Source organism: Alligator sinensis, unplaced genomic scaffold (assembly GCF_000455745.1).
Source record: "Alligator sinensis unplaced genomic scaffold, ASM45574v1 scaffold169_2, whole genome shotgun sequence".
Taxonomy (NCBI): domain Eukaryota; kingdom Metazoa; phylum Chordata; order Crocodylia; family Alligatoridae; genus Alligator; species Alligator sinensis.
Genome location: NW_005842077.1, coordinates 2,056,510 through 2,071,302, shown reverse-complemented (window position 1 = coordinate 2,071,302; position 14,793 = coordinate 2,056,510). Strand labels below are relative to the sequence as shown.

At 42.3% G+C, this 14,793-nt stretch overlaps 1 protein-coding gene across 3 annotated transcripts in view; it reads left to right on the top strand.

The window, feature by feature from the left end:
- SMAD1 (SMAD family member 1) overlaps window positions 1-14,793 on the top strand; it is a 68,894-nt gene that overhangs the window by 38,379 nt on the left and 15,722 nt on the right. For all 3 annotated transcript variants that reach the window (XM_025204309.1, XM_006023720.2, XM_025204310.1), the window contains exon 3: window positions 13,632-13,889. In XM_025204309.1, coding sequence (XP_025060094.1) covers window positions 13,632-13,889 — 258 coding nt within the window. The remainder of the gene's footprint in view (window positions 1-13,631; window positions 13,890-14,793) is intronic.

Sequence of the window (14,793 nt, the reverse complement as noted above, 5' to 3'; positions counted from 1 at the left end):
AAGCAGGGGTGGTGGGGAACTAAGTAGCAGGTGGCAGCTTGACCTTTTGCCTCTTGCACTCCCTGGACCTTGCCCCTGCCCTTGACTTGTGTCTCTGCCTACTCCTGGCTTCCACTGCTGTCCCCAGCAGATCCAAGCACGGGATCGCCAGACCCACTCCTCACCTGCTCCTATCCCATACTGCAGGGAGCAGCTGTTGGGGGGTGAAGTGGAGAGTAGGGGAGGTGGTGCTGAACATGAAGGGGAAAGGTGGGGGGCTTCTTATGTGCTCTGGGGGCTGGTTTGGCTGGGGACAGCATCAGCAGTGTGCCTGTTTTTTCCTTCCAGTGCCTGCTTCCTGCTAATGAGGAAGACTGGGAAGGGGTGGGAGAGAGGGAGAGAAGCCAAGCAGAGAAGGAGGAATCTGAACACTGCTATTGCTGCTGTCCCTAGCTGGACAGCCACTCCCCACAACTCTCAACTGAAGCAATCTGGCTCCTAGCTGATGCAAAGCTGCTCCTGATCCACTTCTGCCCCATGTTATAAGGAGCAGCTGTGGTAAGGATCAGATTCTTCTGTTGGGGAGGAGGGAGAGGAGCCTGGCAGGGATAGGGGAAATCTGTGCACCAGCACTGCTGTCCCCAGCTGAGTGGTGCTTCCTGCACAGTTGCTTCCTAGTCTGATGCTTGATTCTAAGACGAAGCTTCCTTTCCCTTCATCCTCCTTCCCCCTGCTGTTGAACCCTGGAATCGAGTAAATATGCCGTTATAAAGTTGTGATAAATGTAAGGAAGTTCAAAGTTGGCAATTTAGAACAGCACCTTATTTGTGTTTATAAGACGTGCAGTGTCTGGCACTGTATTTAAACACTCTAAAGCGGTGATTGTCTCATCAGGGTACTGGGGTGCTTTGATCCTCTCAAGAGAGCTTGTGGGTTGTGTCTCAGTGTTAACACAGTTAGGTGTGTAAATGTCATTCACAAGATAAACCCTGAAAGGGATCCACAGTGTTAAAAATGTTCTGAGCTACTGTGGTCTTTCTGAGTTCTTTGCAGTGGAAGAATTGCTTTATTATTTTTCGGGAGTCAAAAAATTAGTGACAGCCGAGTGCTGACATTTTTCCAAGACACCTTGAGTCTAAAAAGACACCCTACTCCAAAGCAAGGGTGTCAACTCTTTGGGACAGGAGGGCTTAATTCTATATTTCAAGTGAGGTCTAAAGGTTATTAGAGAAACTCCATACCCTTGTTTGTCTACAGCAGGTTTCCAAGGAACGTCTGTAGGAGGCTTGTATAGAAATCAAGGACAGTACACCGCTTTTTTCTCCCCTTGTAATAGAACGTTTCTTCAATTCCTAATTTGAGCATTTGGTGCCCCTGATAACAAAAGTCCAAATCTATTCTCCAAATGCATTACACCGTCTTTCTTTCCTCCTCCACTTTTCCTCTCTTGGAGCCTCTTCCCTGCTTCCTTCCCAGAATCCTCCCTCAGTTCCCATCCCTTGAAGCTTTCTTACTCATCCCTTTTTTCCTGTACTATCCGCTTATACTCAGCGATGAAATAGTTAGTGGTGACATTGAAGTGTCGTCATAGCTCCAGCCCTTATGCTGAGATTAAGAGGTGGTGGGAGTTCATGCGTCTGTGCCATTTGTTTCTGACTGCTTGCAGACTTGAGTAGATACCAAGGCTTATTCTGGGCTTGTGTTTGGGAGGCGCTCTCTGTAGCCAGGGTGGTTAGAAATGGGTTTTTTGTTTGTTTTTTTCATTAAGTACATGAAATCTCGATCCTGTTCAAGTTAGGTGGGCCTCATAAGGCCAGATGCTCAAAAGAGCTAGATGCAAAGTATGTCTGTGTGTGGGGGGGGGAGAGAAAATCTGTATAAAATGTGTGTACTTATGTGTGCATGTCATTTCAATACCATGGACATTTTCGGTAGCTGGTTCATAATATATTGAATATGTAAAATCACACACAACTCTAGGCTGGGACATAAAATCATTTGTTGGTGCTCCTATTCTTGGTATTAAGGTGGTGGCATAGCCCTTGAGCACTGAAGATTGACACAATTTTAGACGTGTGTGCATGCATACATATGTCATAGAATCATAGAAGTAGGGTCGGAAGGGACCTTATAGATCTTCAAGTCTGACCTCCTGCCTGGGCAGAAGGAAAACTGGGCTCAAATGACCCCAGCCAGGTAGGCATTGAGCCTCTTCTTAAAGACCCCCAGGGTAGGAGCCAGCACCACTTCCCTTGGAAGTTGGGTCCAGATCCTAGCCGCCCTAACTGTGAAGTAGTTCTTTCAGATGTCTAATCTAAACCTACTCTCCAACAACTTGTGGCCGTTATTCCTTGTTATCCCGGAGGGTGCTAAGGGAAACAAGGTCTCCCCCAAACCCTTCTGGTCCCCCCCTAGTGAGTTTATAGATGGTCACCAGGTCCCCCTCAGCCTTCTCTTGTGAAGGCTGAACAGGTTCAGGTCCCGTAGCCTCTCATTGTAGGGTCTGCCCTGCTGTCCCCGGATCAGTGCCTGAGCACCACAAGCGCTCGTAAAGCCGTGCCAAGGGACCTGCAATAACCGCTGCTAGCTCCCTCAACACCCTGGGGTGGAGAGCATCTTGAACTGCTGATTTGAACACATCCAGCCCCTCCAGAAGCACTGTAACCCGGTCCTCCTCAATCTTAAGTCTTGAGGCGTTCCCCTTGAGTCCGTCTTGAATCTCGGTGGGGGAGTCCCGGTCCCTGCACAAGAAAATGGAGGTGAAGAATTTGTTAAAGAGGTCTGCTTTCTCCTCTGGCACAACCACCAGATTGCCCAGCGTGTCTTGCAGGCGCCCCACATTTCCCAGTGCCTTCTTCATCCTCCCTATATATTTGAAAAAGGACTTTTTATTATTTTTGATCTTGGATGCTAGTCCTAGCTCTATGTCCGCCTTAGCTGTCCTAACAGCCCCCCGACAGGCCTGAGCAGTGAAGCCCCCACTTCCACCGGATGTACACCACCTTTTTGGCAACCAGGCATTCCCGGACGTCCTTGGTGAGCCAGGGGGGCTTTTGGGCACTCCTGCCCGCCTTGCGTCTTGTTGGGATCATCACCCTTTGGGCCCTGAGTATCGTCTCCTTAAGGAACGACCACTCATCTTGGGCAGTGAGTTCCCCTCACCCAGGTGGTCAAGGACCTGGAGCCTCCTTACCAGATCATCGCCTGTGGCCAGGACAAGGTCCAACAGGGCATTTCCTCTGGTGGGACCGTACACCTCCTGGGTTAAGTGGAGGTCCTGTATCTCAGCCAGGAATCTCCTGGAACAATCCGACCTGGCTGACTGCTCCTCCCAGCAGATGTCTGGGTAATTCAGATCACCCATGACAACTACATCCTTTGCCCTAAGTGCCTCTGCAAGCTGGCCTGAAAATTCCCGGTCCAGCTCCTCCCCTTGGTTGGGGGGTCTGTAGTAGACCCCCACCGTTAAATCCCTCTCCCCATGACCCCCTTGTATCTTGATTCAGAGCACTTCAGCTTGTCCCTCCGCTGACCCCATTTTGCTGGCAGAGGATGTGTATTGCTCTTTGACATAGAGCACCACACCCCCTCCTTTCCTTCCTTCTCTATCCTGCCTGTAGAGCCTATAGCCCCTAATGCTAACTGCCCGGTCATGGGATGAATCCCACCACGTTTCTGTAAGCCCTACTATGTCTGGGTTTGAACTGGCTATTCTGAGGGCGAGTTCCTCCTATTTGTTTCCCATACTATGAGCATTGGTATATAGGCATTTAAGGCCTTGCATAGCTGCGCATGCCACCCCCTGATTAGGAAGACTATCTGGACCCCTGTTTCTTACCTGGGCAATCCTTGCAGGTATCACCTGTCTTGCTTGGGTGGTGTCTTCCTGCAGCCCCCTCCCCTGGCGAGGCTAGTTTTTCATGTAATATTCATGTATATTATTAGCCAAATATTACTTGGATTGTATTGCCGGATCAAAGGCCTCTTTTTGATACTTATTCAAATAATACACTTGTGGAAACTCCTCATCTATAACTTACCCTTTTGTTAACTTCTTTTTGTTATTTTGCTGCATGGAAGGGGGATGGTTGTACACAGTACACACGCATCTTCATTTAGGTGTAGCCCCTTATATTTTAGACCTGTTCTTCAAACCTGGTATGCTATCTTGAGCATGGAGTACTAAGAATTGTTTTGATCTTCTATATGCAGTCAGGCTGGAGAAAACCTGTTGTCAGTCCCAGTAAATATAGTTTTGGGTAGTGCTGAAGTGATACTACTTTTGTATTTAACTTCTGGATACTCTAGTTGATGCCCCATTGTGCCAGGCATTTTAGACAGGCATACACAACAGAAGAATGTTTTAAAACAGTGGTTGGCAACCTTTAATAATTCATGGGCTGGAACAGCCCAGCTCCAGTTGGATGCTGGCTGAGTGGCTTCGGTGACATCTCAGTAGTGGGGGTGGCTTTCCCTGCACCAAGGCAGACAGCTGCCTGGTTGCTGTTTCTCCCAGCCTGCACCCCCTCCCCCACTTCCAGGTCCCTGCCTGTGTGTGGCCTCAGCTTCAGCTGGTGCAAGCTGTCCACATTGCCAGCTGTTTCACCCCACTCCCTCCTCCCCCTGGTTGCAGCACAGACCCAGCTTTGAGCCTGTAGGGAGCTATGTTTGGGGCGGGGCAGCTTCCAGCTGTGCCCACGCTGCAGCTGGGAGGCAGAAGCAGTATGGAACTATTTTGCAGCTTCCCAGTCATTGTGCAGCCCCCAACCAGCTGGAAGCTGAGCCTGTACACAGCCAGGGAGCGCAGAGGCTGGGTAAAGCTGTGGTTGTGGAGGCACAGGCAAAGCCTTCCAGCTCTGCAGACTGGATCCAGTGGCTCAGTGGGCCGCATCCAGCCCTTGAGCTTCATGTTATCCAACCCCTAGTTTAAAATGTAGTTACCCTGAACCAGCTGTGGAAAGTGCTGATCTGCACATTGGGAATCCTAGGTACAATAATTGACTTGCTGTATCTACATTAAGGCTGATAACTGGTCTTCTGACCTTCCTCCAGTGTCCTTGAAATTTCCAATAAAGAATGGAAAAGACAGATTTGTTCATCTGGTTTCTTCCTTTACAAAACTCCTCCCTCTAGTTCTGTGTAGCCTACTATGGCCTCCTTTGCCCACTGAGGAGAATTGATGTGACTAGTAATGCCCATCCTATGTCCAAATGGCAGTCTGTGATAGCTGCAAGTCAGTAACAATGCCAGTAAAACCAAGTCAAGAGGTCTGTTTTTCCCAGTGAGTCTAAAGATAATCCAGTTGGAGAGCATGCTGGGATTTAAAATGCAGGGTCTGGTTAGACAAACTTGTCCTACCTAAGTGAATAGGGGAGGCTGCCTGCTGCTTGCCATCACAACTGGTTGCGTTTTCAGGCCCTGAGAAAAGTGGTAACTGTCCTGCTGACTTCACCCTCAACATAGGCTCTGTTCATGCCCTTGGCATGGTCTTTTAGATTTGGCCTGATCAACTCCTTTTCCCACTTTTCAGTCAGAGTGGAGCCTCTGTAGCCACACACCCAACGTCTGGATCTTATTACCAAAATAAAAAGAAAGTCTTTAGACTATTGCCTTTGTAAGACCATCACTCTTGGTAGGAAGAACGCTGTACATGGTGGAAGTCTTGGATGAGACAACTTGAGATCCATCCTGCCCTGTTTACCTGTTACAAACAATCCTGAGCCTGCATTTCCTACTATGCTTCATTAAAGTATGCTGATGGGTATGTTTGACTCATTTGATTTAACTTCTGAACTGGCCCTGACAGGAATACAAAATGTTTACTCTGGGATTGCTGGGCTGGGACTGTCATGTAGGGAAATTTTAATGGTCTTGAAATTTGTTTCTAGTTAGCTGAATTGAGTTATTGGATCCCTTAAGGAAACATTTTTGCTTCTAGTTTTGCTTTTTGCCCTGAGCTTTCATTGTGGTATAACTTTTTTTTTTTTTTTTTTTTTTTTTTTTTTTTTTTTTTTTTTTTTTTTTTTTTTTTTTTTTTTTTTTTTTTTTTTTTTTTTTTTTTTTTTTTTTTTTTTTTTTTTTTTTTTTTTTTTTTTTTTTTTTTTTTTTTTTTTTTTTTTTTTTTTTTTTTTTTTTTTTTTTTTTTTTTTTTTTTTTTTTTTTTTTTTTTTTTTTTTTTTTTTTTTTTTTTTTTTTTTTTTTTTTTTTTTTTTTTTTTTTTTTTTTTTTTTTTTTTTTTTTTTTTTTTTTTTTTTTTTTTTTTTTTTTTTTTTTTTTTTTTTTTTTTTTTTTTTTTTTTTTTTTTTTTTTTTTTTTTTTTTTTTTTTTTTTTTTTTTTTTTTTTTTTTTTTTTTTTTTTTTTTTTTTTTTTTTTTTTTTTTTTTTTTTTTTTTTTTTTTTTTTTTTTTTTTTTTTTTTTTTTTTTTTTTTTTTTTTTTTTTTTTTTTTTTTTTTTTTTTTTTTTTTTTTTTTTTTTTTTTTTTTTTTTTTTTTTGCCACCAGCATCTCTTGGATCACAAAGGAAATGACCACTTCAGCATTTGAACACAGGGTTCCAAGCTCTGTGTACAGCTCCTATTAGCCCTTTTCCCTTTAGTGAGTCCCAAAAGCATCAGCTTCTAAAATCATATTAGAATTGACTTTGGGATAAAGGGAGAGAGACTCGTAACAGAAAACCTTTATTATGCAGTAATATCTCATGACTGTCAAGGGTAGGAAGTGCAGTGTCGATCAGTGACTCCCTTCTTATTCCAGCACCTGTGAGAAGGCTGAGCAGCACTCTGTTCTCTGGCCTGTTTCCTGCCAGATGGAGAAGCTTTGATCAGGAAGACTTTAAGGGAGCAGGGGGGACCAGCTGTGTGCAACACTCCTATGCTGCCAGCCCCCTTTTTGCAGGAAACATTAGATAATAATAGGATTGGAGGTGGGGGAGGAGAAAAATGAAGAGACTAGGAAAGAACAAGGCCAAAGGAGAAAATGATGCTGATCTGGGCTCGGAGATGGAGAGGAGAAAAAAAAATCAAGTGTCCTTTTCAAAGAAAGAAAAGATAAATGGAGTGGGATCCATCCCAGAGCAGAAAAGAAGATGGAAAACAGGGTGAATTTAGAGATGTAAAAAGGAAGGGGGCGGAGGAGTTGTTGGCTGACTTAAAATGGGGAAAAGAGAAACCTACGCAACTTCTACGTCAATGAAATTCTTGTTCCTAAACTTTATTTTCCTAGCAGACATCCTACCACTCAGCAGGCTTGGGGATGAGAGGGCAGAATGTCATGGCTGAGAAGATTTGCCGCCTTGCTTCATAATGTTACTGTTGGGCATGTATTTAAATATAGCAGGCTACAACAGGTGGGTGCAATTATAGGATGGTTCCCCAGAATAGCAGACAACTGTCAGTTTGTTTGGCAAGTAGTACTGAACCTTCCTCTTGGGTGTTTTTTGCAGAATTTCATTCTAAAATGCACCACTAAAAACCTTTTCAGGGAAAGAGAAAAATCAGCTTTAGGAAATTTTTGTTCACATGGCACCAGTGTGCATGTGCTAGAGACGATGATCCCAGTATTGTTATGATATGTTTACAAGGAAAATATTCTTAAAAAGCAATTCTAGCCTCTCAGCTCTAACTCTTATGACCTACCTGGCAGTATGGTGACTTTTCTTAAAAGAGCAATGAGAAGCTTGGTCAGAGTGAATGCCCTTGAGTTAACATGGATTGGCAAACTATCCTTGTTTCTTGCAGAACCTTCAAACCTACTTCTGTCCACCAGCTAACAACCACCGCTTTAATCATGCGTCGTCTACATCAGTTTAACAAATCAGTGGTAGATTTGGCTTTTTTTGAATGCACTAAGAAGGTTGGAGAGCATTGTGCAGGAAATATATGAATATTCCTTGTCAAATGTATTGCCAGATGTCTGATTTAATTTCGGTAAATGAAGCAACAAATGTTTTTATTTTAAAAGTCTTCAGTTTGCAAATATGCAAAATGACCAATCATGCTGTGAGGTCTGCTGCAATTGAGAAATAAACTTTTAAGAAAACCAGACATCTCTCAGCTGTCTCCTTGAATGGATAGTCTGGAATGTTTGCCTGTCTGATCATAGAATCACCCAAAAAGACTGCTGGGTGGCCATTATGTAGCCTTTCCATTTACAGTTACTGTAACTTTAAGTTTTATTTGAGCAAAAAGCTAAAATCTTGGCTGTCTGCTTCTGAGGAACAGTAAAGCAAAGTTGCGCTACTACGTGCCCTAGCAAAACCTGGTTTAAACCAGGTGCTTTTGGAACAGCGTAACATAATGCAGCTGTATTTTCCAAGACTGACTTTGGACATAATTGTTATTTTTAACCAAGAACAAACTTAATCCAGAGTGTAGAAATGTATGTGTCCTTGCATTTGAAAATATATCCTGTGGTCAAAGAACAAATTTTTTGGCCACAGTCAAAAGCAAGGTCTTGTTTCAGTCAACAAAAGAGAACATAATTGCGTCAAACGGTTCTTTCTATTTGGTGTTAGTGTTTGCAAGTGGAAGAGTCATTGGTAGAAAGTTTAAATAAGGGTAGGAGGTGTACTGTTGGAACAGTACTGGCTCCAAAGGAAATCCAGAACATTCATTTAATGTATAATAATACTAGCCCTAGTTAAAGCTGGGGTGGAGGTGCTGCTCATTAGTGCATCATAGCTGACTTAAACTCCTGTGGAAGCAAATGGGAGATGATGAAATTTTTAAGGTAGTAAAAACTGAATCATTTCAGAGGTTTACAGCTATTGATATCCAGGTCCTCATGTCACTCCTAGCCATTCTTTTTCTATAGCTGTGGTTATTCGTTTTTTTAAAAGCTTCAACAGAAGGTGGTTGTTCTTCTCCTCGTCCTCTTGGCCCCACCCCCAACTTGAATCTTTGAAATCAAGCAAAGTGACTGTAGGTAAATGGTCATGATGCTGCTGCTCAGCTACTCCCTCAAAATTTTAAAATGAATATGATGACATTAATGCTAGTACCTTTTGGCTCTCATTAGGGGCTGAGGAACTGTGGTATGGTGGGAGTGGTACACATCACATGGGTGTACTTGAGTCTAACACGTCATTGTACTTATAGTCTTAAGTAATGGATACTACTACATTTTTATTCATTCCAACTTGTCTTCCTCCTCATCCTCATGTACCTAGATTTCAAGAAGTTGTTTAAAATCCTGGAAACGATAGATGATCGATGTCTGCCCTCCCCCAGTCCATCCTTTCTTGTCTTGGAAAATTTTGAACAAACTAAAGAAGTTTAGCCTATTATCAGGTGAAAGCACACCCAGAATTTTGCTTTTCCAAGAGAAACATACTTTTTATTGAGGCTCATACAAGACAAAAGAAAAAAAAAAACAAGTGGGTTAAAAATACACCCATTTGAAAATGCAACTGATCACTCTGTGTGGGTTAGTTGTCCTGTCTTAAAAGGGTATGCAGCTTTAAAAGAGGACATTCAGATCTGTGCTTGCTACACCCATTTGCCAGTTTCATTATTTCTAGAAAATAGACCTATACAAAAAGTGAAACAGACTAAAGAAAGCTTTTATACTTAATTCACTGTTTTTAGATGCTGGCAAGCATTCAATGCTGCTGATACATTTTTGCTGCTATTTATTAGAGAATAGGATGAGGCAGTAGAGAGGTTTGAAGAGAAATAGGATAAAGAGTAGGGCTCAATAGCTACATCTAGCCATCCTTGACCTCTTGGGTCTGTTTTTGTTGTGAAATTGTAGGCTCTTTGACAAAATGGCCCTACCTATGTATGATGCAGAGCACAGAGAACACGCTTATTGAAGGTAGTCATATTCTGGATAGTGTCTGCAAAAAACAACTCAACAACAAAGTCCAGGGAGTAACAGGGGAAAATTTATTCCATTTGCAAGCAAAAAGCCTTTTTTCCTAGCTAGGAAAGTTAAGTTGTTGGGGGTGTTCTGTTTTGTTGTTCTTCTCATGGGTTATCCCTAGTAGTAAAATAAAGTTTGACAGGCCAGATTATGTCCTCAGTTAGATCTGTGCAATACTACTGAGAGCAATATATACCTTGGAATTGAAAATTAATCTGATTCTTGAGAATGTTTCCATCTCAGCTGTGTGCCATTGTTTTGCTGTTTATTTTAATTAACAAAACAAGCAGACTACTTGCATATACATCTTTTGAGTTTTAGAGGAAGCCCTTGTTACACAGTTATTGTTCCAGAAAGTAATACCTTTTTCTCCTTAAAGAGTTGCATATCTCTATTAAAAAGAAGCAAGTTAAAGATTTTTTTAAACAAAAAATCAGATTTTTACTTTTCATTAGATCTGTTCTCTTTCTTCTAGGAAGGGAAAAGACGGCCGCTTCTCCTGCACACTGCTGCCGACAGCAGTGTTGTGCAGGGTTCTCCACAAACAAGATGTGCTACTTGATTATTTTATAGCAACAGGTGTGCTGGCTTAGCACAGAATAACTCTCTCATGCTTTCCCTCTTTCAATTATACCTCTTCCTGGAACTGGCAGCTGCTTCAGAGATCAACCTCCTCCCCTGCTGTACTAAGCCTTAGTAATTTGTTATTCCATATGGTTGAGGTCTACTACCTGACCAGAAGCTTGCAGGCTTAAACTTGAGGGTGGAGTAAGAATGGTATGCACTCCCCTTAGTGTTTTGAACTCTTGGCATTCCTCTTCCTTCTGAGTAACCTCAGGCCATGTCTTCACTGTTGGGTGATCAACAATGGAGTTTAAGTCCTTTCTTGCTCAAATGAAGGCTGCTGCCCTGCAAAATAGCACTTGAACTGCACAAAGTGCTCAGATCAGAGTGACTGTTAGCAGTTGCTGAATTATGCTAACAGCGTACAGCTGATATCAAGGTTTGTTTTTTGCAGACAGGTCTTGCATTAGGGCAGTGCTCCAGTAACTCTGCAGTGAAAATGTGTGGTCTCTTTTGAGACCTTGACCTGCAACAGTACATTTCTGTAAAAGCAGACTTTTCAGCCTTATTTTGAAGAAGCTGGCATTTATTCTTTTCCTGGGATCAAAGCTTTGGCATGTATGTGAGTTGCAGTAAGAGAGGAAATACAGATGTATATCTATCCATACTATGCCAAGTTCTTATTACTACTATATTTTGTTAACCAAGGGCCCATTTCCAGTTGGAGAGGTGTGTATGTGTGTGCGTGCGCATGAGTGAGGGGAAAATCTGGTGCATGTGCTCTCTAGCGCGCTCTCTCCCAATTGCTAAAACCATATTGAAAAATATCCTGTTCCTCTAGCTATTTTAAAAAATGCTATAAATTGCTTGGCTTCCTGTAGTGTCATGTATGTCATTGTTTAATGTGAGGTAAGGGTGGGAAAGGTAAGTGATGTACTTTCTTTCAGAAATTAAATTTAGAAAAGTTAATAGTTTGGCCTTCATCCACAGGAAATGGAGAGATAGGGAAGTAGTTCTATAGTGCCCAGAACGGTAAGGAAGGATTATAAAGACAGGAAAGGAGAAAATATCTTTAAATGTAAGATCTCATTGTTTCTGTTTTTATTGCTGATTTATTAGGCTAGCAAATGTTTGTTGTGATAAATGCATTGTTTGAACTTAATGAGCAAGAAGTGCTAGAAGGCTTTCTGCACAACCATAGTTAAAGAGAGATTTGAATCTGATGGATGCTGTATTGAAAATAGTGTGAGTAGTTTCTCTGCCCCCCACCCCCAACAGTTGATCTGAATTTGTATTTTTTAAAATATTTCCTTAGAAACAAAGAATAACGTTTGTAGTCGTGCAAGCACACATTTCACACTGATATGCTCTATGATGCATGAGTCCAACGATTGAAATCTTCCAGCATATGGTATTTGGAGATGCCTTGCCTTAAAAAAACGTACATGCTCTTATTTGGAGTGGCATTTATAACACAGAGAAAGCTTTAATACTTAAACCAGTCCACCTAAAAATGTTACCACAGGTCAAGTACTGTACCAAAAACTGAATGAGATCAACTTCAGCTAACTCTTCTCAGCACAGGTCTTGGGTTGGTCTGTGAAACTGGCGCTTATTTGCAGTTGGACTCTAATATTAGTGTATGTGAGAGTCTAATGGTCTGAACCTGCAAACCCTACCTTAGCTAAGCTCCCTAAGTACAAGGATTACAAGATTGGGTTAGCCTCTTTTTGAAAAATGACCATGGATTCACCCAAGGCAAGAAACCCTCCTACCTTCTTCTGAGCTCTTCTGCATTTTGAAGTACATTTGCAAGCTTCTTTCAGCCAAGAGAGGGTGTTTCAAACAGAGGTGTGAGAATGTTCTTCAATAAAGTGCCACACTTAAAATTAGGGTCTAGAACTCTTTGCTATGTGTACACTAGGAGCACTTTATAATGGTGTGGGAATATCCATACACACAGCAGGTAAAGTGCTCCCATGATGTTAAAACTGTATTTTGGTACTAATTCAGTAAAACACCTCTTGCAAGTGAAGTAGGTAATACCAGTGTGCACAGCTCCGTCCTTTTGAAGATCATATCTCTTCATCCCGTAATTGACATAGTGGGGCCAGTAAATGCCTATATTAGATCTATCCTTGGTTCCCTGCTCAAAGAACCAGCCAGAGTTGTGGAGTAGTGAATTGCACTCTTGAGGTGAGACCTGCAGTTTCTTGGGTACCTCCCCCCCCTTCCCCCCCCCCCCCCCCCACTCCTCCCCCCACTCCCTTTCCTTTTCTGGGCCAGTTCTTAAGAAACTGACTAGCTCTAAAAGGAGTCCTTACCTAATTGTTGTAATCTTTTTGAGGGTTCATCCTTTCCTATGTGAGGAGTTTAGAAGCAGATGCTGAGGACCTGAAAAAGCTGACTGAGATGCTTATATCAGCACATCTGGTATCGTGTTTGTATCTTCAATTAAAAAGTTCTTTGGTTCCCTGGAGTATATGGGCCTTGGGAGCATGATGAAACTTAACAGTGCTGATGTGTATTTCCCTTGTCCCATAGTAGCATATGCTAGAACTTGTTTGCCAGACAGATTGTTCAGTTTCCATTGTACTGTCTAATTCTATTTAAACTAGGCATTTGGTAAACTGACATAAAGGGTTAACCCTTCCTCCTCCCCTTTTCCCCCCTTTTTTTATATATTAACTCCTTAAGCATGTTGCCTAGACTAAAAATAAAGTTACAGCTGTTGGGACCAGGCTCAGTTTGAGGCCCATGTAGTATTAACATTGTCTTCAGAAAAATCTGTCCTCATTAGCAGGGTTTTGGGTTACAGACCATTACATGATTAGCAAGGGGACCAAGTGTGCAAAAAGAAAACTGCATGTCAGCATTAAACTGTGAATTACACTTACCTTGCACTACTGTCCTCATGTTTGAATAAATGAAAATGTGGGGTTGCAGCTTATCTCCCTTCCCCACCTCTCTCCTGGCCCTTTGTGAAAATGAGTTTACAGCTGGGAATCTGGACAGCTAGTATGACCATTATGAATTTAAGTTATGCACTAGCAGGATGTAAGGAAAGGGTTATTGCTTATGCACATGTTCCTAGAATGTGGTGACCTCATTTCTGAGGCACATGAATATGACATGGGGGATACAGAAGGAGAAATAAAAAGGAGGGTCCTGACTGTCATCCTTTAGAATTAGGTTTTTAATGTGTTTCATTTCTGCTTTCCTTACAGTTCTTCCTCCAGTACTGGTTCCAAGACACAGTGAATACAACCCTCAGCACAGCCTCTTGGCTCAATTCCGCAACTTGGGACAAAATGAGCCTCACATGCCCCACAATGCAACTTTCCCAGACTCTTTCCAGCAACCCAACAGTCACCCGTTCCCACACTCTCCCAATAGCAGTTATCCTAATTCTCCTGGAAGCAGCAGTAGCACATATCCTCATTCTCCAGCCAGCTCAGACCCAGGAAGTCCTTTCCAGATGCCAGGTATGTTTGCCTTCTGTAAAGAATGGTTGGTATTGATAGATATTTGAGTGATGGATATCTACCAACTAGTACAAGACCTCCCCCCAGTAATTAGATTTTTTTTTATGTGGAAAATTTTTATAAATTTGTTGTAATTTTTCCAGGTATAGGATCTAGTTATTGGAGGTTTTGCCTTAAATTTGTTCCCCACCTGCTGCTATAACAGGGAAAATAAAACCTTGGCGTCGGGTAATATCCTTGTCCTCTCAACTTCTGTGCCCATCCTTATTGTCAAACCCTGCTCTTCCTGAGCACATGGATGTGAGGAGAAAAATTTGCATGTAGGCAAATTTACTGTAGGTATCCATATACTTAGTTCAGCCATAATTGATAGTAGTTTCCGTTTTTTGAAACTGCTGCAAGTTTTTTAGCACAGGTACTCCATCAACACATTTTAAGCAGCACTTTTGTACATACTTAGCTATAGTATACTATGCATGATGTTAGTTCAAGGCCAAAAGACTCATGATTTACCCTATAGCTCATTGGGCTGGGCCCCAGCAGAGTAGACAGCATTTCAAGCCAAGGTTACCCCATAACTCAGCACTGTTCAGTATGTGTGTATATTGCAGAACCTCTTTCCCACTCCCCAAAGGATCCATGTGCTAATTAACCCCCACTCATGACTGGAACTGGGTGTTCTTGTCATGAGTCCAGGGATCCTCCAAAAATTTATATGCAGATGAGGCACAAAGCAAGGTGGTCTGGCGCTACCTCATGGAAGGCAAGACCACACTAATCATATATGATGGGCTGAGAGAGAGGGGACAGATGGATTTCTGGTACGCTGTTTGGGGGTCTGTTTGGTGACGTGTGCCAGACATTTAAGGCTGGTGAGGAAACATGAATCACTAGAGATAGGGAA